General features: G+C 37.5%; 1 protein-coding gene across 2 annotated transcripts; it reads left to right on the top strand.

The window, feature by feature from the left end:
- Window positions 1-3,170: 3,170 nt before the first annotated feature.
- LOC145769568 (caspase-6-like) lies at window positions 3,171-10,423 on the top strand. Of its 2 annotated transcripts, none has more exons than XM_082581223.1 (6): window positions 3,171-3,404; window positions 3,827-3,942; window positions 4,582-4,770; window positions 5,953-6,121; window positions 6,421-6,507; window positions 7,352-10,423. In XM_082581223.1, exons 1-6 carry the CDS (start codon window positions 3,191-3,193, stop codon window positions 7,516-7,518), a joined length of 942 nt encoding a protein of 313 aa, XP_082437349.1. In that variant the 5' UTR covers window positions 3,171-3,190; the 3' UTR covers window positions 7,519-10,423. The 2 variants fall into 2 exon arrangements, with proteins under 2 accessions (XP_082437349.1, XP_082437348.1); XM_082581222.1 differs by having other exon boundaries at window positions 7,349-10,423.
- Window positions 10,424-24,204: the final 13,781 nt, after the last annotated feature.

Genomic DNA, 24,204 nt, shown 5'->3' with positions numbered 1-24,204 from the left:
GACATACGAAATAAGGGTGTGACCAAGGTGCTTGCAATTCGCAAACATGCCGCTGAAACAAATTCACTTATGGACATTGAAAGTCATAGCAGTTGCAGTTCCAACCCATTGAACTGCAGTCCAATTCGTTTGTTCTATGTTCCAAAGTTGAACTTGGAAGCAAAGGCATTCCACGAGTTAGTTGATATTGAACCTTATTAACAACTTTCTCCAGCAATTGAGCACTTAACCGATGCAGAGTTGGAAGAATGCCGCGAGAAGCCTCTGATTTTGTTTTATCCATGCCACAATCAAACAGTGGAACGACATGTGAAGCTCGTAACAGAAGCATCAGCACAAGTTTCAGGATTTGAAAGACGAGATGGACTCATTCGCCAAAAAGTTAAGTCTCGTAAACTGATGAAAAAATTTGAAACAAAAATGCATTTTAAATAAGCCGTTTTAATCCAATTGACATATATACCTATTCAATTTTTTTTTGTGATTATTGTGCCATCAGAAAGCCTGAATTGTCATTTTAAAAACAGAGCCTTTTAGGATTAGCAAAGCTCACACTTGAAATATTTCAACTGAGGAATTACAAATCAATAAAATTATGAAAAAACGTTAAGTTTGGGGGCGACTGGGATATGAGTTTACCACTCTTCGAGTCTCCAGCCCCCCAAATATATGTCAAACACGATCTGCCTTCAGCCGTAATCAAACTCGTGCTTTGCCGCTGCAGTATTGAAAACCACGAGCAGTTCCGCTCGGCCATGTCGCTAACATGTCACACCAGGCAAAGCATCTTGTTGAGTTCTTTCAAGTTCATCACCAAACACCTGTGATATTTTTGCACTGCTGCAATTAACATTATGCTTAACGTGAGTGCTTCATTATGATGTTTTGAACTGATGTTAAAAGGACTGTGTTGTGAATATTTTTAGATTATGGGCCCAATCTTCGGTATTATCAGTGTGTTATTATATCTTGTGCAACATATCAGATTTTTTTTTCAAAAAACTGATGACAGATCACAATTTGTCAGAAAAAATGCTGAATTTTAACAAAACTGTGTGTATATTTTGGTTTTTTGGCTATAACTCGTTTTGTATTGTAAATAGAGCAAACTTTCTTCTTAGGACAGATAGAAACATGATGTTTTGGCAGCTTTTGAGCTATATATCATGACTCTACGACCAGTGGTTACCGAGATAGACAATTTTACCCCCTCGCCCGCATAAATTGGGGGGTTGCCGGCTGGAAAATGGGGGCAACCCCCTAAAGTCAATTTTTAATGAAGTTTTAGGTCATTTGTCGGGATTTAAGAACCCCGTTTTTTTCGATTTAAACAAAAAACTTTTTTCACTCCACCCTAATGAAGCGTGTATTTTAACATCAAGTGCAATGGGTACCCAGATGTTAGCTACATTGAGATGATCGGTTCCATGTTATACTGTATATGACTCCAGGCATTTAACGTTTGTGGTGCCTAAGGAATACATCTCGTTGCAGGAATGAAGCGACAGCAACAAAATCATTCATGCATGACTGTTCGTATCAATTTTTTAATAACTTTTTTTCTGTTGCTCTGAGACACTTTTTAATATATTTTTTGAACTCCTTACCCCCAAAAACCCCTTGACAGCAACTTTCACCATTTTTCTAGTATCATTTGGCAATAAATTAACAAAAATCAGTCATGCGTGACTGCATAATCTGGGTACTTAAACGGTCATAACTCTGGTACCGATTGTCCAATTTTAATAATTTTTTTTTTAAATTCTTCAGCAGAAGAAATGCTTTCAGATAATCTAGATATCAGCATACTAGGTTAAAAGTAAAGGGGTTTTAAAGGGGATTTTTGCAATTTTTTTGAAAAGTTGTTGCTAAGCAACAGCGAATAACTTCCCAGACGTTGATCAAAAAAAATTTTTATGCATATTTTTGAAATCAGCATTGAAAACCCATGCAGAAAAGTCACAATATAAATGAAAACAAAAGAAAGTCCGGGGATTGGGGAGGTCTATTGTGGAGCTATGCCGAAATAAACTTGATTGATGCCTATGTGTAACCTGATGTCATATCTTACATTCTCTTCAACAAAAAGATAAATCCACTGCACTAAATATGATGTGTGTAGTGTATTCATGCATTGCACCAGTGACAAAGTAAACATCGATAGTTAATTATTGAAGTTTGTTGTGCAATGTTTTTTGAGTATTGTATTCCAGTGTATACGAGCACGCATAAGCGACAAAGAACTAGTCCTTTTTTTTTCTATGGTGATTTGTCTCTGTTGCATTAATTTTTTATGATGTAGGCTATTTTGAAATCTTAATTGTTTGAAAAATTCCAGAACTACAACTGAGGGTGGATAATCTAGTTTTTATTTAGTTTATGAAGGGCCCCTATTAGTTTTTATACAGTTTTTTGACAGTTTCTAGGAAGTAGGCTGTTTATGGACTAGGATTAGTTCAGTGCCATAGTTCTTCCTTTCATTAAATAAATGTTTTGTTCATAGAGATCAGTGATATCTTTAAATAACTTGTAACGTTTGTTTTTGTGATATTATACGGTACTAGTCACATATCAGTGATCTCTACTAGTCAGCTATGATTATTTTGTGTTGATGCAGTGGTGATTGTGTTGTAAAAGTGGCTATAATTATGACATGGTTCTGCAGATCTTACTTTTGGCATTTTTGTGTTTACAATTAAATATGTCAATCACGCTTTTAATAGTTTAATTAAAGCATTTTAGTGTTGTCATTTATTAGCTTGAGGTACCGGTACTTGTTTGGTCATGATGTACAATTTCTTTTACTGTATATATAGAAATTTGTTAGATTATTGTGTGGTGTTGTAAAAGTTTTTTTGTGGTCCAGACTAGACGGTCATTTTGTTGTTGCTGCAGAGGGTATGAGATAATCTGTTTATTTTGGCTGTAGTGCATGTGCATTGTGCGGAATATGTTTAAGTTAACAGGTGGGATGTATTTTCGTGTTTAGCTGTTAATCTTCACATGCCTCTTATTATCAAAAAATGTTTGTACTTAATTGTTCAGTATGGCCTGCCTTTTACTGTATATAATAAAATGGCTAAAACTGTATTCTAAGTATTTTTTTGGCTTTTGAAAATGTTTAGCAAAATTTTGAGAAAAATTGCTTTTGTGTCAACAGATTATAGCAATAGACTAATAAAAGGAAATCATGGCTGACAGTGGTCAATTGACAGCATCACCTTCAAAGGTATTGAATGCTGGAAGCACAACAACAGATGCCTGGGGTACTGGAGATGATGTGATCTACTCATTGAAAGGAACTTCAATGAAGCCCCCCTCAAAGATTGAACATTATCAGATGAACTCAAAATCTCGTAGTCGAGCAGTGATCATCAACAACGAAAACTTTCACTGGACAACTAGTAAGTAATACATAAACCCATGACACCTGCTGTACAAACTACTCATATTTTATAAAAACAGAAAAAATGTTGTGTATAATACTTCTACACGTCAGTGTTTTTTTTGCGTATTATGCTCATATAATAAAAATATCACATGTCATCGTAAGTTACAAATTTCAACAGCACAATAATATTCCTATCATAAGTGTTTGATGTACGATTGTACGGTGTCATTTTCTTTAGGCAATTTCATGTGGCTTTTGCTTTTACTTTTACGGTAAAAGTAGTTTATGAAATATTGTGTACTGTGTAGCCTTTCAACATGTTCTAGCACTTTCGTATTTCTGGGGTTCATCAGTTTTTACAATTTTTGATGTCAGATATTGAGCTTTGTTAATAACTGGTAGTGTTTGTTGATGCATTGAATTTTGATCTTTCAGAAATGAATAAACGAACTGGAACCGATGTTGATGCTAACAATTTGAAAAAAACATTTGCAAAACTTGGATTTAAAGTTTCTACATACAAAGATAAGAGCTGTGTGCAGCTGTTGGAGGTGCAGTTTTATAGACAGACTTTTTATTTGTAATTAATTATTCAACAATGATTGATGAAATTTGTATATACCTACTGAGTAGTGAAACAGTTTTAGTGTTATTTACATTTTTATTATTTTGTGATAGCCATTTTGTTTTAACGGCTTTTGCAACATTGGAAGATGAATTCGTAAATGTTTTAACATATATATATATATGTATTCATAAACTCTATCCTATAGATTAGAACCTATCAAATATGGTTACTATTTACCTATAAACTTTAACAGACTGTTGTACTCTGATTTGGATCATCAAAATGTTCTTATTTAAACAGAAATTCTAAATATAATTCTGTTTAATTACTAATTTATAGAATTGTATTTAAAATTTCTATTTGAATAAGAACTTTCTGATGACCCTGATCCCAAAAAGGGTAAAACAGTAAAACAGCCTGTTAAAGTTTTTAAGTTGATTATAACTGTATTTGATATAATTCACTATGATTGGCATTGAGCTCTTTTCGTGGTATTAATGGTATGTATGGTTTTATATACACTAATACAGTACCGCCACCGGTATACTTTTTTTTGAAAAAATAAACTGATTACGACTTAAGTTCATGAAAAAATGTTCAAGTCTTTTCTTTTCTGCTACAGATTGTCAGATCGGTTGCACAGGATGACCACACAGGCAAAGATTGCTTTATGTTTGCGATTTTAAGTCATGGTGATGATGGGTGTGTTTACGGTACAGATGGAACAGTCAAAATTAAGTCTATAGTTGATCAATTCCGTGGAGATATCTGTCCTTCATTGGCTGGTAAACCAAAAATCTTTATTTTTCAGGTAAGTTCATTTAAGCTTGAATCATCAGCTACTTTTTCTTACGCAATCTTTCAAGTTACATTTGTTTTGAAATAGTTTCTTTGCAAGATTTTCGGCATTTTTTTTGACTTCAACTTTAAATTACTCATATGCCGTTACATTTCCTCGTTTGTTTTGTGTTTCACTCGTTTTTTTTCATGACGGCAATAAAAAAAATGAAGTATTATGCTGTTAGATTTTGGCTGTTCAGGGGCTCTATCCACTTTCAGAATTCGGGGGGGGGTGATCACCCCTCTCACCCCCCCCCTTGGATACAGCCCATGGCTGAACTTGTCAGCAACAATTGCAAGAGGATATGAAATTGCAAGAACCACCTGTATCACATAGCATTAGCAAATTTGCTGAAAACGTCTAGTGTAGAAACCTTGGATTGTTTTTATAATAAGCAGTCCATTGTTGAAACACTGTGGTGTAATGGATACTCTCTATGCAGCCTTGTCATTGAGTAAATATTGCTTTTACTGTATCAATATAAACTAATTTCCTTACCATTTGATTATTTAAGTAGGCCTACCTTTGCATATGATTATTTTCAAGATTAATTACTTAACACTCGTGATGGCTGTTTGCATTGCACAAATATTTGTCAATACAAATTTTCTGATAAATTGTGCTGTATGATTTGTCAAAAGTTTTAACAACGGCTTTCAAAGACGTATTGCACAACATGACGTAAGATACTGCTTATTAAGTTGCATTTGTATATCATCACTAAAAACAGATCGTCCACTGTGCGTTTACTGCACTGAGGAGACCTTGAGTGCGTCGAAAAAAGTGACGTTCTGTCTGCATTTATGTATGCGTAATAGATAAAGTGTTGCTAGCTACTCTTGAATGGTGGATTTGGAATGGAAGTGCTAAATTCATTTACTGAGAAGGTTTATAATTTACTATTTTATCTCATTATTAGTATTTTCTACTTTTTGGTAGCGTTAAATGTTGATGGAATCATTAAACGTTGATTGAACATACTTCAATCAATCAATCATTTTATTTTCGTCATTAACGCGTCCGGGACGAAAAAGATACTAACTACAAAAATCGATATAAACCTACCAGCACGTTAACGAACGGAAAAAGGTGGCAAAACCTTGAAAGGTTCGTTAACATTTTGTTCCAACTGAGTGCTCTTCTTTCTTCCAGGCATGTCGTGGGATGGAACATGAAACTCCCGTTCTTCCAGCTGCTGATGTCGTGGACGGTATTGCAGAAACGGAAGATGAAGAGCAGCAAATCGTAGTTGTGGATGCAGGACCTGCTCCTACCCTCCCATCCGGATCCGACTTCCTATTTTGTTACTCCGTTGTTGAAGGTGCGTGAACATTTCGTTATTTTCAACGTTTTTATGATAATTGTTCAAAGGCTCACCTCCGCTCAGTAATAAAGTCGGAAGTTTTGCAACCGTCAATATCTTTTAAACATCCTGTATGTACCTGCTCTTTAAAAGTATCATTTCACAGTCAATTGCAAGTAATGCGTTTTTGACTTTAGATCACAGTTGATTAAATGGTGTAACTGAAAAAAAACATAGAATGGCGTTAAACAATCCACTGAGTTTATACAACATCATATTGGTCTAAGTTGAGAATTTTATCCCGATTGCTTGTGCAGGTTTCTATTCCCATCGGGATACTTTGTACGGGTCCTGGTACGTCCAGGACTTAACTGCAGTTGTCGAAGATCTAATCTTGAATCAAGGTAAAAGCTAAAAAAGATTCAAAATTTTACTAAAATTAAATATAATAATAATAATAATGTGTGTGTTTTTATATAGCGCTGCAACCATTACAGAAATGCGATGCTCCTTGGTGCTTCACAAATCAGACAGTGCAGCCGCCTAGAGGCGCAGCCAAGCACATCATTCTCCTAAATAGTTTTTTTTTTTTTGAGTGCCAAGCAGGAATAACATTCGGAACAACTTTTAAACAAGGTTTTGATAAGACAACAAGTCGTGGAATACATAGTATACCTACTGGTTTGGAGGCGGACACACTTACCACTAAGCCATCGAACCGGTTCGGAATATACACATTTTCAAACGTATCATTTCTTGGCATTGGCAAAGAACAACAGCATAAGTTGTGACGTCGAAAATGCGACCGGGAGAAGAAACTTCGATAACTTGCTTTATAATCAAATATTCATGAGTCAAAGGCTAGTTGAGAAAGAGCGATCTTCCTGGCGTCAGCACTACCTGACTACGCACTATAGAACAGCGAGCATTGTGTGACAAAAGCAGCGATTGAGAACTAAGTGGCGTGAATTAGTGGTGCGATACTGATAAGCCCAGCCTCATGGGCGAAACACGTGTCTACTGTCTATCGCTGAATTCATACTACACTCGACTGCCGAGAAACACAGTCAAAGGTTAGTTGAGTTTGATGTTGGTTGAAGTCTGGAGGCAACTTCATTTGAGGTCACTTTTTTATGTGTTCGTTTGGTTTCCGTTGCCGCAATAGGACTATACAATGAACAGTTTGACTATGGCTTAAAACGGTCTGCTATTTAGTGTCAAGATTTTTGACCTTGTTTCTATCAGCAGGTGACAAAGGAAATCCAATCGACTTCCTTGACATCTTGACTCTTGTCAACCAAAAGGTGTCAGTTCGACGTGTTGAGAAAACTTACGTTGCTTCTTACTTGGGTAAAAAGCAAATGCCTTGTTTTCTCTCGATGCTGACCAAGAAGCTGTTTTTAACCAAGAAATGAAAACATTGCTTTCTTAGACACTATTAGCTTTGCATAACTTTTGTATTAACTTTATCATTTTGTGGTTTAACGTGTATGCAGTACTGCACATACTTTTATAAGGTGGCCAAGTTACTGTCGATTTTTGTGTGAAGTTTTATCTCAGAAAGTTGCAAATTATGATTTTTTTCTTCATGTTATATTATAAAAATTTATCACGATTGTATTTTGTCGACATCTGTAATTAGATTTGTTGTCATTAGCATGGCGATATGGTTTGTTGCCTTTCATGCATGAACAAAATCTTTAAGCATTCTTTAAAGTGGTATTCTTGCAAAGTTTTCCATTGTTTGCTTCGCTTGACGCATCACTTTTCATATCAAGATAACGTAATTGTTACATCTGCGCAAAGTGAATTTTTTATATGAAATTAATTCAGAATAACCTTCGTACAAATTCAGTAGGAAATATTGTTTTGCGTCTTAAACATCATTCCACGTTGCATCCAACGAAATTAGATGTGGCTTTTTATTTGGGTGAAAGCACGAGATCACGGAAAGGCAACTTTGTTGAAAATTTTAATGACCGACGAATGTAAAATTACGAATTGCATCTTTGCTTGTTAGGTGAACCTTAAGAAACGGTGCCGTGCATTTTTAAGCAGATTTTTTTGTAATATTATTGCATTTTGTATCGTGTTGGGGCGTTTTTAGCATAAATGTAAGAAAGTTGCAGCTATTCGAATTTCGATTTTGTTGTTGTTATGCTTATCAGTTGCCCGGTTTCAGACTCAAGTTCACATCACAGTATTCTTTTTGATTTACTGGGTTGTAATCAAACAGAGTTGCTGTGTTTGTGGTGAGCCCTATGTAATTTTAATGTAGGCTAATGAAATGGTAACCTTAATTTGCATTTTTTAATTTTTTTTTATCAGATACAATAGCACCTTTGTTTATGCCCAGAAATTTCTTGTGACTGCATATGAAGCTTAGTTTTTGAATTGTATATCAAATGCGAACTTAGGTAGCTTTTTGTTCAAAGTTAATGATTTACAATAGGGAATTTTTTGGCTATTAAACTCATCTAACCGCTGTCACAGCCAACAAAGATGGTTGGAATATCAACCATTGAACATTTCCCTAGCATTTCACGACACCTTTTGATAAAAAATACATTTGTTAATTGACAGATTGGAATCATATCTGCTAATGCAATTATTTTAAAGGGCAGCGTTATTCAATCCAGAGGTGATATGTTATGTTACTGGGTTATGTTTCTTGACCGGGTGTATGTTCAGTAATTGTTGCATTTTAAGAGCTCTGGTCTTATTTCCTAGCACGCAGTTTTAGCAATGTTATTTCCGCATTTTCCTAAGCTAATTTAGTAGTGAATTTTTTGCATAACATTTTTTTGCACAAAGCCATTTGAACTGGCTTTTTTGTTACTTTTCTCAATTTTCTTCATCGATTATTGTTATTCAATAGCAATCCGATGCTGTGGTGCAACTGTTACAACCAAACTTTATCTAATAGTGAACTATCATTGTTTATTCCCAATCTCCAAAAGAGCATTCATGTCACATGATAACGCACAGCGTGTCAAAGTAGAAATGCTTTGGTTGTCAGACTCGAAAACCTCTTGGTATTATACAGGTATATCAGCATGGATATTCGCGGCTTAAACTCATGCTTACAAAAAAATTGTACAGTTTCTTGATTTACAGTGCATAACCTATGATGCAGTTTAGAAGTATTCTTCCCAAGTGTTCATTTTTGCTTGTTTCTTATTCAGAACTAAGGACAATGCTATTTTAGCAATGTTGTTCGAGCACATAGTAACGCAGAGCAATGCACAAAGCAATGCACAAAGCAATGCATGTGTTTGCGGTTGTCCATGTAGAAGGTAGATGTTCTCACTTCGTGTTAGCTTCTACGTTGTGTGTGTTGTTGCAGTAGTTTCGAAGCACTTTTTTTATTTTGAAGCGTTTAATTTGCGTTATGTAATGTCTACATCACAATGAATCTATCATTCCATGGATTGGGGAAAAAAATCATATTATTTTATAACTTAGGCAGAGAAATGTTTTCTTCTGTTGCCTACTATGAGCAGACCTTTCACAATTTGAGTGAATCACTTATACAGATTACAGAATATATCGAAATCAGCGAGACGCAATAATCTCGAACGCTTTTGGCGCAGCATTGCGTCTTCCCCACATTGCAATCAACTGTGTTTAAAAAAAACATTTGTACTACTGTAATAAGTTTTAAAATAAAACTTTTTAGTCAAACCTTTAGTTGGGAAAAACTGTCAAAACCTGCCAGGATTATTGTGTTCAATGATTGTAGTGGCAAGACAAGTACTTGCTCTTATCTTTTCCATGGCTATCCTAGTCTTGCTGCTACATTCTTGCAACAGATTAATCCTGACAGGAGTTGAGCATGTTGGAATAGTTTTGCCCAGCTTATGGGCTAAAGGTTGGGTTTTTTGTGATGTCCTCCTAAATTTTTCGATTTATCTTTTTTTTTAGATGTTAATTATCTTTCTGACCATGGCGCAGTGCTTCCACTGCTGCGTTGTAAACGTTCGGACTTGTTCTTTTTTTTGATTCCATTATTGTTTTGATAATCTTGTTCAACCCTACTGGATTCCTTTGTCGATCATCGCTTTGTATTGCTTTGTGTCAGTTTAGTAGAAAAGAATCGATTTCGTCAATCGCAGACAAAGTTGCTGTTCCAAAAATCTATGTTTGCAAACTGTATTTAATTCCGCTGTGCCAAGCACTGCTCGCAAGGCCCTAGATAGCAAATCAGTCGTTTCTTACATTTTAAAAAACGACTGATTTGCCGTTTGGGGCGGAGACAATACATTTTGCTTGTAGATGCGGCTTGTGGTGTTTTGAACGAAATGCAACGAAATTGTTCATGTCGTAGATTTGCTCAGCGATAAGAGCCGCAAGCAAGTGACTTTGCAAAGAAGGTTCAGCATAAAACCAACATTTCGTTGTTTTATACAGAGTCCTTGTGTGGAGAAGTTATTATGTTCTAATCTAAATTGTTCGAAAGCCATCTTACTCAGACTGACATGTTAGATGACGGATATGCATATATAAAGCACATGTAGATATACCTAATAGTAACACGTAGACTTATCAGTGAAGACATATTTGTTGAACCAGCGCTCTTCAACCGCTGCGCATTTTGTCAAATTGCCAGCATTATTCGAGCTCCATAGCGCCCCATGCAGAATCTAAAACATATTTTTCCATCCGTCAGCTGCAGCTAGTTCATAAACCAAACAACATCAATGCAGAGAAATAGCTTGGTGTCGGCAGTCACGCTTCTTTTAAAATGCAGCACTGGCAAACTTTTGGTTCCTGATTTCAAGTAAAATCGGAAATTTTTTCAACGAAACAAAAGCAAAACTCTTCACTGTTAGCACAGTTCCGGTTCAGCAACGTAGGCTATTTACTGAACAAATAAAAAATTTGAGAAAAGAGATTTTATCGACAACAATATGAAGTTGAATGAGCAAGTGGTCCTTGATGGTCTTAGGCTTAACATCAGGATGGTTTATTTTTAACGTTACAATTCGTAATAAAAATGTAGACTTGCTCACTTGAAATGATTTCCGGGCCGCATGTTTTCCAGCCTTGTGCTGAAGCTTTAACGGCCATGGGCTCTGAGCCCGAACCCTAAAAATAACACACTGTGTGCAATCACTACAACTTTGGACTTCGACAAAACCCGCGAGTCTTACTTTTTAGAGAAGAAGACTTGTAGGCTACTTTTTAAGACTTGTAATCTACTTTTTAAAAGCTGAAAAAAATTACTAAGTTATGTTTTTATTTATTAATTTTTTCTGCAATTTTCAATCATTTATAAAGAATTATTAATTTTTCTTTGCAAAGTGAACTTTATTGTTTTTTTCTTCCAGTAACACATAAACACCACTGACCCAACGTATGTGTGAAAAGCAGTGGTGCCGAAGTTAGTTGAGGATTGGGGGGGATAAATCAAAATTTTATCAAATTTTAGACGATTTTGAACATTGGGGGGGGATGCATAGCCTACTTTTATACATATTAAGTTTATTAAACAATCACCAGATTTCGGTGAATTAGCTGCTAACAGCATAATATAGGCTACAGATAAGAAATCATGGAGATAAAAGTGCTACCAGTGCTCTTGTGAATGACTGCTGCAAGATTAAAAAACAAGCAAAGAAAAATTGGTACTTCCAGCGGGATTCGAACCTATATGATCTTCCAATGAATACTTAGTTTTTTCAAAAAAAAACAACAGAAGTTATACTTTTCTTCTTGCCCTTTCCTTCACTAGAATACCTACACTTAGTGCACTATAGGATAAAGTCACTAGTCAGGAGACTGAAAACAATCGAAGAACATCTGCAAATTTATGACAAAAATAATAACTTTCAAACACATCACAAGAACTTGTTACAACCGAACATGCTGCGTCTTACGGCAGTGCGCATTGAAAATTCATTAGCACTGTCAGTTATGCTGATGTCATTAAAAATATTTTGGTGAATGTTTCAAACAGTGCTTCCACTTTTACAAAGCTAGATTACCACTTGTATTACCACATTTGTCCTCAGATTACCACATTTTTTACTGTGATTTTTTACCCGATCTTAATCGTATTTCGACTTACTTTTACATTAACACAGTGCTGGCTATTTTTACCCACTTCAGTTCAGTTCAGTTGTTTTTATTTCTGACCATCATATCAAAACAATACACGTCAGCATAGCAAAGGTCGAGAAAAAGGTAGAAGCGACAAAACGCGAACGTTAAAACGTGCTTGAGACCGAAGTAAGTTATTGAGTTGAAAGAAATTTGGCACGGTCGCAACACCTTCACCACCACTTGTTGCCATAGTTACTATCAGGTGTTGTCAGAGTTAGGATTAAAGTTAGTAAGGGGTTTAAGGTAAGACTTAGGAATAAGGTTAGGGTTTTGATCTTTACTCAGAACTAAAAAAAATTCTAAAATGCAAGTTTTTGTTTTCAACAGCTTTAAACTATTCTCAAATTACGACAGAATTCCTTATCCGGCAACGCTATTATTTGGTTATATTTACACTATATAGTGTAAAATAAGGCCTAAAACAACTACTCAGTTTATTAACAGAACGTCCAAAATAAGAAAGCAAAGTACCAGTAGCTTAGCCAGGAATTTTGAAAGGGGGTTTTTGACGGCCGCCGGGCTTCGCCCGCCGGCCTCTTCGCCAAAGGCGACACCCAGTGGCGAGGGGTCTGGGGGGCCTCCCCAGAAAATTTTGAAAAATTACTTTAAATTTGGTGCATTCTGAGAGCATTTTCAACAAAAATGTGGGTATAAATAATCCTGTAAAATGGTGCTGTCTGGTGGCATAGCAAAAGAATAAGATCATGGTTTCTTGGGCATTTTTCGGTAATAAAGCTAAGTCTCTATGTTTTCTTGTTGCTAATTCCTGGCTGAGATATTTGAATGTCTAGTATTCGCAAAACTCGCTCTTTAATGCAGTTTCGTTTAAAATTAGGCAAACTTTGTTTTAGAGACATAGAGACTGAAAGCATCATTCTCAATATCGTGACGTCACATGCATGCCAAAGGTGGGGTTGTAACCCCCAAACCCCCCTCCTGGCTACGCCACTGCAAAGTACTGTACTTGACACCGCAGCTAGAATCTGAAAGACATCTTGACTATGAATATGATCACATGGTCACCCTACCTTCAAAGTCAAAAGTCAGGACGCATTTCAAAATCAAACCGAAAACAGCGGAACATACTATAGTCACATGTTATTATAAGTAGTTTTTTGCATACCGGTAAGCTATCTGTTCAATTTTGGAGGACAACAGTTTAAATGCTGTTATTTATTGATAGTATTTTATGTCAAATTTTCAAAATTTATAATTTCCACATTTTGGCAACATTTCCACACAAAATTTCCATATTACCACATTTTTACCACAAATTTTTCATTACCACATTTTTACCACAAGCATGATGAAAATTCCACAATTGTGGTAATTACCACAAAAGTGGAAGCGCTGGTTTCAAACAATGCTAGTGTTTCAGACAATTTTTCACCAAATCAAACATCATATAAAAACCGTTCAGCTCTACTGAATATTACGTCATGGAAGTTGCTAGAAAATGTGCCAAAATTGCACATCGTTCATAAGACTTGTGTTGAACCTGTTTAAACCTGTTTAAACAGGAAACATAGGATTACCAGCTTTGAACACCTGTTTTGAATTGCGTGACAATGTCTTTTTATTGCGTCACACTAACTGCTGACGTGCCTTTGAGTTATCACAAATTTTTCTGATTCATTCCTGAAATGGTTGCTTGAAAGTTGGCCGCACATTTAACTGTTGGCTTAGTGCTTGCTAGCTGGACAAAAGTTCCGTCTTTTATCCAATTAATCTGTTCTGTAGTGACAGTTTTTAGTGGTGTACGGCGTTGCACCCCCTCGTTTTCGGTAGCCGCGGGCTAATTTTACAGAAATACAATTTGAATAGACGTTTCAAAGGCGTGTTTCTTGTTCGGTCATTGCATGCAGACGAACGGATTTGGGAATCTTATGTTACAATTTTCCCACGAAGAGATTATGGTTTACCGCTGTGACCATAAAAAATAAAAAACGTTTTTGTTAGCTGGTAGGCCAAGAAGCACTTGAAGGCATAAAAAATAAAAGACGAAGTTTGTTAGTTGGTAGGCCAAGAAGCACTTAGAAGCATAAAAAATAAAAGACGTGTTTGTTGTCAGCTAGTGCAGAAGAACTACTTAGAAGTACAAGAAATAATAAAAGAAGATTTGTTGGTTGGTAGTCTACACTCTTACAGAAGCAAAGAAAAGTAAAGACATTTCTTCTCAGTTTGGTACTGAAGAAAAATAACTTTGACAATCATTGGCAAGAAAGAAGATTAAAGGCAATCCATCTGTGCTTGAAGATTCAAGTGGAAGAATCCAAGCAAGTTTTGTAGACTTTTGGACTTCATACTCGTACAGCTACGGTATCGTGCATTAAATTCTTTTTTGTATTTTTTACGGTCTTTGCAGTTAATTTTTTTTTTATAACTATTGTTATAATATTGTGTGTTTGTATAAATTAATTTTTTAATTGTTAAATGTAGCCCCAACATTTAATATGTCTACACTCGGTGGCGACAAGGACTCGGCCGTCGACTCGACTGAGTTTAAGCCTGATGATGTTCTTTGCGATCGAGCAGGCCATTCTGGGGAGGGACCCAGTAACGATGAGGCTAAGTCAGTTCGAGAGGCCCGGCATCTTAGAAGGGATATTTTGACTCAAATTGGGGACCTTTCTGTAGCCCTAGGTTCTTTGAGTGATAAGCAGGAACTGTTAATTTTTAGATCTAAGTTCTCTACTTTGGAAGAGGATTTACGGCATTTCCATGCTCTTTTGACTAAAATTTTTAACTCTGCAATCTTGGCAGAACTTCGTGATAGGGTAGATCCCGAATTTAACTCGTTAAAAAATAACTTCGAAGAAAAAGTAAGAGAGTTCTCAGATATGTTGGACGCTGACATACATCCTGAGGATAGCGCCTCAAATGTAAGCACTAGGATGTCTGTGAGCTCGTCAAGGATAGTTGCACAAATTAACCTGCAGCTAAGACGAGAGGAGCTTCAGATACAAGCTGACGCCGAAGCGAGAGCTGAGACCATACGAGTTGAGGCCGAAGCGAGAGCTGCTGAGGCCGCCGCGAGAGCTGAGACCATACGAGTTGAGGCTGAAGCGAGAGCTGCTGAAGCCGCCGCGAGAGCTGAGGCTGCCGCGAAAGCCGAAGTAAGAGCTGCTGAGTTTGCACTCAAAGACGCACAGTTGAGGGCTGAACAACGTAAAGAGGTAGCTTTGGCTGAATATCGATCAGATGTGGGCTCCCGGCGTAGCCCTAAGAAGGGATCTTCTAGGCATTCCAGAAGTGAACATCAATCGCGGTTAAATTTAGATAACCTTTTCCAGACACCTGTCCAATCCGTAAGTGGTCCAGTACAATCCACATGTTTTCCAGCTGTTTCAGGAGGTCTCGGGGCCGCGGCTAAGGGTCTTCCGAATGCTGTAGAGCCAAGGTCTGCAAATTACAACCGAACTCCTCCCCCAGAGCGTACAGGTCACGGGGCCGCCATTAGCAGTAATGCTTTGCCCCCTTCACAGTTTTCTGCGCCGCTAGTTTTTGATCGCCCAGCTACACGTAATTTGGGTGGTTGTGAGAGGCGTATCGCGTCTCCTGATTTTAACGTGTGTGAGGATCGTGATCGGGCTGTGCATGTGACTGAGCCCACTCAGCCCCTTAAGGGATATAGCTTGTCTTCTCCCGCTAAATCGAGTTCTCAACAGCAGGATTGCTTTTTTGAATACCAAAATAGTAGGACGTTCTTCGATAAGGCGGCCTTGATTGGTTACGATGGTAATAATATGCCATTTATCTTCTTTAAAAATCGTGTTACGGCCTTAATGGCAGCTTCGCCCTTCAAAGGAACTCGTTTGACTTTGTTACAAGCAGCTTGTGTTAGAACAGCTGCGCAAACGATTGCTAATTTGATTTCTGACACTCCTGGCTTGTCAGAGGAAGACAGGATAGAAATGTCGTTAGCTCGCTTGTCCCAGCGTTTTGGAGTTCGTGGAGGTCTTTTCGCAGAACCAGAAATTAGAAAGTATCGCTATGGTAGCAAATTGACTTCTATCTCTTCCAGTGATTTGAAAGAGTTTAAAGATGAATTGTCGCAGTGTTTGCTTTACGCACAAGCTTATGGTCAGCGTGATAAATTAGAAGGACGTTTTGTTTTGGATTTGGCTAAGCGACTCCCGTTTGACGCTAAGCAGCGTTATCTTGACTTTTTAGGTGATCAGTATGGTGGCACTGATGAGCCTACTTTTCAGAGTTAGTTTGAATTTGTAGTACGGGAGGAAACGCGCAAGTCGACTGATTTTAGCATTATGCTAATGGGCGATTCTGGTGAGTCGCAGCATTTTAAAAAGTTTGGCAAAGGAAAATTGCCTTCATGTCCGGTTAGGCAGACGTCCGTAAAACCCCATGATGATGTGATGTCAGGGAGTTCGCAGTACTCGACTGTTGTTGGCGCACCGCGCGGTGGTGAGGCTAGACGTAAGAACCTACCGGCATGCATTTATTGTTCGTCACGTGGTCAAGTTGAATATCATTTTTTGTCTAATTGTAAAGAATTTTTGCGCTTGACACCTAAAGATCGGAGAGATGTTATTGTGAAAGCTGGCAAATGCTTGAATTGTTTGCGCCAGCATATGGTTAGGGACTGTAATCATGCAAACAACTGTCGTCAGTGTGGACCTAACAACGATAGGAAACACTATTTTCTTCTGCATGATTTTTATGTGACGTCACGTGATTCTCTGGATTCGATCAGCAAAGATGATGCTGGTGCCAGAGTTCCTGTGCGTAATGTTAAGATTGGAAATGTTAAAGCAGCCTTTAACCGCGTTACTGCTGCTCGTGTTTTGAATCCAATGACTGGCAAATCGAAGTTGGTGTATTGTCAGCATGATTCTGGTTCGCAGTTGACGTTTGTTTCGAGTGATTTGGTGTGTGAACTTGATCTTAAACCGTACGATAAAGCGTCGTTTAAAATGGATACCCTGGCTGGTCAGAAAGCTACTTGTGCTAACCTTGTAAAACTCAACATCCAGTCGTTAGAGACTGATGAACTGTTTTGTGATATAGCCTAACTTCGGTGGTTAACCCAGCTTGGGCTGACGATGTTAACCCTTTGAGGACCATAAACTTTTGAGACATGTTTTATTGAAATATTGATGATTTTTACTACAAGTTTATCACTTTAAAGAGGTATCTGAAAAAAAATTTTTTTTTTTTTATTTCAAATAGAAGTTACGCTGTGGTACATATGTGTACCATTGGTCCTTAAGGGTAATGAGTTTAGTATCATTGCTGGTATGGTTTTACACAGTGGCGGCTGGTGCTGTTTGTGAGCAGTGGGGCTGCAATGAATAGTTGGGTGGGGGCGAAGCCTGCCACTCAGTTCGCCGAAGGCGAACGACTTCGCGGAGGGTCTGGGGGGTCTCCTTCCAAAAAAATTTAAAAAATCACATTAAATTTGGTGCGTTCTGAGCAGGTTTTTACCTTAAATTTTGAAAAAATGCATTCAAATTTTATTGAAAAGTTGATATTCCTAAGCTGTATTATAAAAAACCTAATAGTATTGCTTTGGAGACAAACTTTACTAGTATTGAGCTTAGTCTTGACAAGCCTAGCCGTTGCATGCAAGGTTCAAGTGATTTTGAGATGCCCTAGGCTGGACTAGCACTTCCTATAACCTGTTGAATACCCTAACTCTACAGCTAACACTTCTACATTCATGGCTCATCGCTACTCTGCGAAATAAAAACTAGCTTCAAAAAGTCTGTAAAGTTATTCGGTTAGGTGGGGCTGTTTTCAGAGGCTCACAAGGCGACGACGACGCAAATCATAATTGCTTGTACAGTAGGCCTATTGACATAATTTGCGCAAATTATAGAAATTTTTCAACCGGTAATGCTATCAGTTAAATTTACCTTTGCATGTAGATCTAAAATACAATCCTAAAATGTTACGTGTTACCGGTATTTATATTAAAATTTCACAACAACAGTCTTAATTTTTAAGTTTTTCCCACATCACTATATCCCTCCATTAGACTAATAGCGTTTACCCTTTAGGACCTTTGGTACACATGTGTACCACAAAAGTTTAGCATTGTCTAGCAACATGTTTTTTTTAATTTTTTTATGGTATTACTGATGGGATAAGTCAGATTGATCACTAAACATTGAGGTAGAATAAAAATTATATATTTTTTTTATTTTTTACTTGTCTTATTGATCTTTCAAAGTTTACCGCTTCAAACCCTGACCAATTCACCAAACAAAACCAGTTAAAGCAAAGCTAAAACTAAATACAATTTCCAATTTTTTTTTTATTTATAAATAGATTATCTATTTAAGAAACGTTTAGAGACAAATACTTTTTGATAACTACAAGAGAATGATTAGAAATCTTGGAAAAAGTTCATGGTACACATATGTACCAACGGTCCTAAAAGGGTACTTTACCGCATAAACAAGATTTAAATGGTTTCCGTCATTTTCATGACGTGAATATGTTTCATTTGAATGATTGTAGTACTGTAGATGTACTGATTGGCAACGACAACGCTTATTTGATGTGTGCAAAAGAAGAGCGTGTTGGTGAAAATCGTAGTGAACCGCATGCTTTACTCACTCCTCTCGGCTGGTTGGCTTGTGGTGGTAAGTCACCCTTAGATGAAAGCGTTGCTAAAGTGTGCAGAGTGCAGACGTCTTCAGAGTCGGATGTCATCTCTGGCTTTCAGCGTAAAATTGAGTCTCGTGATATGGAAATAGCAGACCTGAATAAAGTCATTCAGGATTTGACTTTGCAAAATGAAACCTGTGAATTGTCTCGCAATGATATTTTGGCTAGAGAACTTGTCGAACCGAATATTGAGTTGAAAGATGGTCGATTTGAGATACCTGTTCCGTTGAAGGGAGATATTGATCTACCTAACAATTTTGTGTTGGCGTCAGATAGAGCTGCTGCTTTAAGAAAGAAAGCTTTAAAACAACCTGAACTTCGTGATTTCCTTACTGACACCATGAAAGATCTTAAATCTAATGGCTATATTGAGCGTGCTGGTGAAGCAGGAAATGTCAAGGGATTTGAATGGTATTTACCATACTTTCTTACGTCACAATTAAAAAAGCGTATTGTTTACGATGGCAAGTCTGAATTCCGAGAAACTTGTGTAAATGATGTAATGTCTTCTTGTCCTGACTTGTTAAACCCTCTGGCAGATGTCTTGGCTAGATTTCGGCTTGAAAGATTTGGTTTCATGGCTGATGTGACCAAATACTTTTTTCACATTTTGGACGCTTCAATTCGTAAGCCCAATTTTATTGAACTGCTTACGTACACAGGCAGTGCCGTTCGGATCGTGAACGAACGCCCTTTGGTACCTTTGAGTGACGACCCTAGGGATTTTACTGTCATCACCCCTGCCTCACTTTTGACCCCATACTTAGACCCATACTGTGCTGTTGGGCAACCACATGATCGTGACCAACTAAGAAGGGATTATCGGTTCAATTTGTCACTTTCTCAGCAGTTTTGGAGTAAATGGATCGATTTTTACTTGCCAGGTCTTCAGGGCCGGAAAAAATGGCTAAAAGTGGCCGAGAATTTGGAGCCTGGTCAACTTGTAGTGGTAGGTTCTCTCCAAGACATTGGTAAACGTGGGAAGTATCAACTTGGGAGGGTGCATGAGGTAGTTCCACAAATTAGGAAAGGGAAGCCTGTGGTTCGTAGAGCCAAAGTTGCCGTCTGCAACTATGATGAGAGTACGGGGAAAGTGAAAGTAGACTACGTGTTGAGAGATATTTCGTGCCTCGCTCCCGTAAAGAACACCTAGTGTTATGGTTTGAGTCTGGTTCTGTCTGCGGTGGTCGACCTTTGTCTGAGCCCAGAACAGTCGGTTATTATCGCAACCATTGTATAGAGCGTCATTTAGCGTGTACCTATGGTACTAATTTCATGTATCGTCGTATTATTCTTATTGCTGTTCATTCGTTGCATGCCCTTTGTATTTGCGTATTAACTTAATCGTGAGTGATTCAAACAATTTGTGTATCATGTGTTTTTATTCATTGGCTCACAATTGTCGTCAATTCTTTTTTAGTTATGCCATGTCAGACTGTCATAACTAGGGGCCGCTATGTTCCAGACAATTTTTCACCAAATCAAACGTCATATAAAAACCGTTAGCTCTACTGAATATTACGTCATGGAAGTTGCTAGAAAATGTGCCAAAATTGCACATCGTTCATAAGACTTGTGTCAAACCTGTTTAAACCTGTTTAGGTCTGTTTCAGTTTGAAACCTGTTTAAACAGGAAACATAGGATTACCAGCTTTGAACACCTGTTTTGAATTGCGTGACAATGTCTTTTTATTGCGTCACACTAACTGCTGACGTGCCTTTGAGTTATCACAAATTTTTCTGATTCATTCCTGAAATGGTTGCTTGAAAGTTGGCCGCACATTTAACTGTTGGCTTAGTGCTTGCTAGCTGGACAAAAGTTCCGTCTTTTATCCAATTAATCTGTTCTGTAGCGACAGTTTTTAGTGGTGTACGGCGTTGCACCCCCTCGTTTTCGGTAGCCGCGGGCTAATTTTACAGAAATACAATTTGAATAGACGTTTCAAAGGCGTGTTTCTTGTTCGGTCATTGCATGCAGACGAACGGATTTGGGAATCTTATGTTACAATTTTCCCACGAAGAGATTATGGTTTACCGCTGTGACCAGCTAGCATTCAACCTTTCCTGTCCCAAAGTATTTCTCAGCCAGGTTTTCCATCTACGAAGATTGGAAAACGACCTCTCACAAGCAGCAGAGCTTACCGATCAAGTTAAAAGGATCTTAATCAGCTGGGGTATGTGAGAATTTTCCAACTCGGACAATGCCTGGTAGGCTACGCTCTTTTAGCATCGTACAGAGATTTTGCTCCTGTTGTCTTGCTGAATGAATCAATTTGATAACTCATCGATTGTCTATTCAGCTCTGGATAATTTTTGACCATTTCAGAAACTACGGTAAGCCGGTCTTGAAAATTCGTGCAAGTTCTCTATACTTTGTCGAATCGGAATTCAGACTACATTGAAACCGTTCGGTCAGTTGAGAGATAACTCTGTCCATGAACTGATTGTAAAGTATTTTATAATGCAGTTGAGTGTCTAGCCTACAGTAGCTGCCATCGAGCCTCCACCCAATCTTTCAGGGACTCTTCTTTGCCGTGGTGCTTGCAAAAGCGTGATAAAATTAGCAGCAAATTTTTCCGGAAGTGAAACTGCATTTTTGTAATTGTTCTCAAACTCCAAATTATGATAGTTCTTTCGAGTGATTTTCAGGGTCTGAAACAGCTCTTCATAAGAGTCAATGTCAAGCTTTTCTCCTTGCAACATGATACTAAATTGCTCTATAAGTGCTAAAGGCTTCAAAATCAGCATAAGTCTCAAATATGTTTCTGCAATTTCTTCATTACTGCAGTGCCGTAGCCAGTGGCCTGATCCAACTCGTCCTTAATACCTTCAATGAAAGTCCTTCATTGTCTAACGTCAAATCCAAGACAATTTAGAACTGTGATCAAACATCAATAAAAGAAAAACAACAGCAATTCGAGATGCTTGCAAACAACTAAATCGAAGTAGCATACAACTTCAAAGCATTTTTTTTCTAAGTTATTGGGGGGGATGCTGCCAAAATATTGGGGGGGGATATATCCCCCCCATCCCCCCTACTTCGGCACCACTGGTGAAAAGCCAGACACCTGGCGGTTAAGTTCAACTAACTCGATTTTTTTAGATGTCGAAATCGATTGAAATGTAAACAACAAGGATAAAACAGGCAAAATTTTTGTAGAATTTTTAGTCATTTGAATATTTACTAGAAAAAATAGCCTACGCTAAATTTGTAAATATATTTGAAAAAACCTTTAAAAGTACAGCAACTTTCGTGTTTCGATTTTTTTCTGATTTGCTGTTGTCGTTCTCAAAATAGAGCGGCTTGGTGGGTTTTGAGTCTTTATCCTCGGACTGACAAAGCCTTGATTGGTTATTCTTGGTAGTTTTGCATACTTGTAGAGGCTCTTGACACAGGATCGATTACCGGGATTGGCAGAGTGAAGTCTTTCGATTGTTCAAGTGTCGTTGCCACTGCCAGGAAATTATTCCATCCACTAGTTGCCTCTGAATGGAGAGCAGTCCTTAGAAATGCGTTGCTAAAGCCAGAGGTGGGCAGTAACTAGTTACAAAAGTAACTAGTTACTGTAACTAGTTACTTTTTGAGTAACTGTAACGGTAACTTCGTTACTATTTTCCAAAAGTAACGAAACGCGGTAACTAGTTCCTATTTTAGCACTTTTTCAACAGTTACAGTTACAAGTTACTTTTATATTGAAATTTATGTTTCTAATTGCCGTCCATTACTCTGCACATGTTTGTGTCATGCTTTATGCGTGTTTGCTGCGCGTTGCTCAATAATGCATTCTTCTCGCAGCTGTATCGGAGCAGCACTGTTCATGCGCGGCGCTCTTGTTTTGTGATCTTATGGAGCAGAATTGCCATATTGGCAAATTCATCGCCAAAATCCAGAAATCTGGCGATTTTTTAAGACGTTTGGCTTCATATTTATGGTTTGGCGATTTGGCTTTTTTTTAGCGCTTTTTGAGAACTGATTTGGTTAAATTAATTGCTTTTGGTGATTGATCAGTATGTAACTTTCTATGCAATGTTTAGCAAAAGTGTTTGGCGACACTTGATAGCTCAGTTCATGCTTGTCGTATAGCTGCCAGTGGTGTACAGGAGTCGTATTTTTGGAGTATTTAGGACCCGGAGTCTCGGTGTTACGTTCACTGTTCGCAACCTTATTACATCATTGTTTTCTCGATTCAAAATTGGAAGTCGATGTCTAAGTAACTTCGAGTCATAGCAGAGAAAACAAATTATTTCCTTTGTTTCGAGCATTTAAAGAGAATATAGTTTCGCGAGAGAGTTTTCTTTTTTGTACCAATATATTTAAACTTTTTGAAAGCAACTATAACTAACTGACTATAAGCATCAAGAAACACGCAACGATTATAAGCAATAGTGTGGAAAACAGACAGACGGAAAACAAACTACATTAGGAAAAGGTAGGAAAAGGCAACTGCGTAACTAGAAAAGAATTTGCACCACAGGGTGCGTGATACATCTAATAAATGTTGAGGAGAATGGATGCGCCTCCCGCAAATAATTGTTTGTTTAAATTTGGATTACAGCGTTTATGTTGAGATTTATGAGTAACTGAAAGTAACTAGTAACTGTAACTAGTAACTGTAACTAGTTACATTTTTGAAATCGGTAACTGTAACGGTAACTCAGTTACTATTTTGGCCAAGTAACTGTAACTCAGTTACTTTTGAAAGTAACTTTGCCCACCTCTGGCTAAAGCGCACACCCCTAGAGTCGAACTTGCGCCGCGTGAACTTTAGCCGGCGCGTAACCACTGAGCTAACGGGGCGCTGGCTTATGATCAAAGCCTTGCTAAAGTTAATTTTGGAAAATGCATCGAAAAAACTGCGACAGTTAAAAAGTTTAAGTTTTTTATTCGAACAAAGAGATTGCTTTGTTCAACGTTTCTCTAGCAATTCTTAAAAAAAAGAAAACTTACATAATTTCATTCATTAATTAGCATAGCCAACTTTAGTTAACAGTGATAACTTAGATACCAATGACGTGTTTGACGGAAAAGTGCGTTTTTGGTGTTGCAACGCACGCGTTAAACCAAGTGCGGTATTTTTGAAACTTAGGCCTAAGGAAATTTAATTTTTTGTAACTTTACAACTGACAAAGCAAATTCTGAAGTGGGGAGATTTTGAAAAGCAATTCAATAACGATCATAACTTGAGTTGTAATTTCTAATAAATAAAATTTATTTTTGTTCCTCTCCAAACGGGTTTCGTTTATTAACTATTTGGTCATTGCATGAAAACGAGATGGAAAGTTACTGAACGATATTAACCAAACTTCCGGTGAAGCAATGTTGCCACTGCAAAATATAGAATTTCCAAGCACGGAATGGATTG

Source organism: Aplidium turbinatum, chromosome 4, assembly GCF_918807975.1.
Source record: "Aplidium turbinatum chromosome 4, kaAplTurb1.1, whole genome shotgun sequence".
In the NCBI taxonomy this organism is placed as follows: Eukaryota; Metazoa; Chordata; class Ascidiacea; order Aplousobranchia; family Polyclinidae; genus Aplidium; species Aplidium turbinatum.
This window is presented reverse-complemented; position numbering and strand designations above follow the sequence as displayed.

What these genes read in the sequence shown, in the direction of transcription:
- LOC145769568 (XM_082581222.1), top strand. Translation starts at nt 3,191, where the DNA reads ATGGCTGACAGTGGTCAATTGACAGCATCACCTTCAAAGGTATTGAAT. An exon ending in GCTGTGTGCAGCTGTTGGAG is followed by an intron (nt 3,943 to 4,581) that starts GTGCAGTTTTAT and finishes TTTCTGCTACAG; the next exon opens with ATTGTCAGATCGGTTGCACA. An exon ending in AGATCTAATCTTGAATCAAG is followed by an intron (nt 6,508 to 7,348) that starts GTAAAAGCTAAA and finishes TGTTTCTATCAG; the next exon opens with CAGGTGACAAAGGAAATCCA.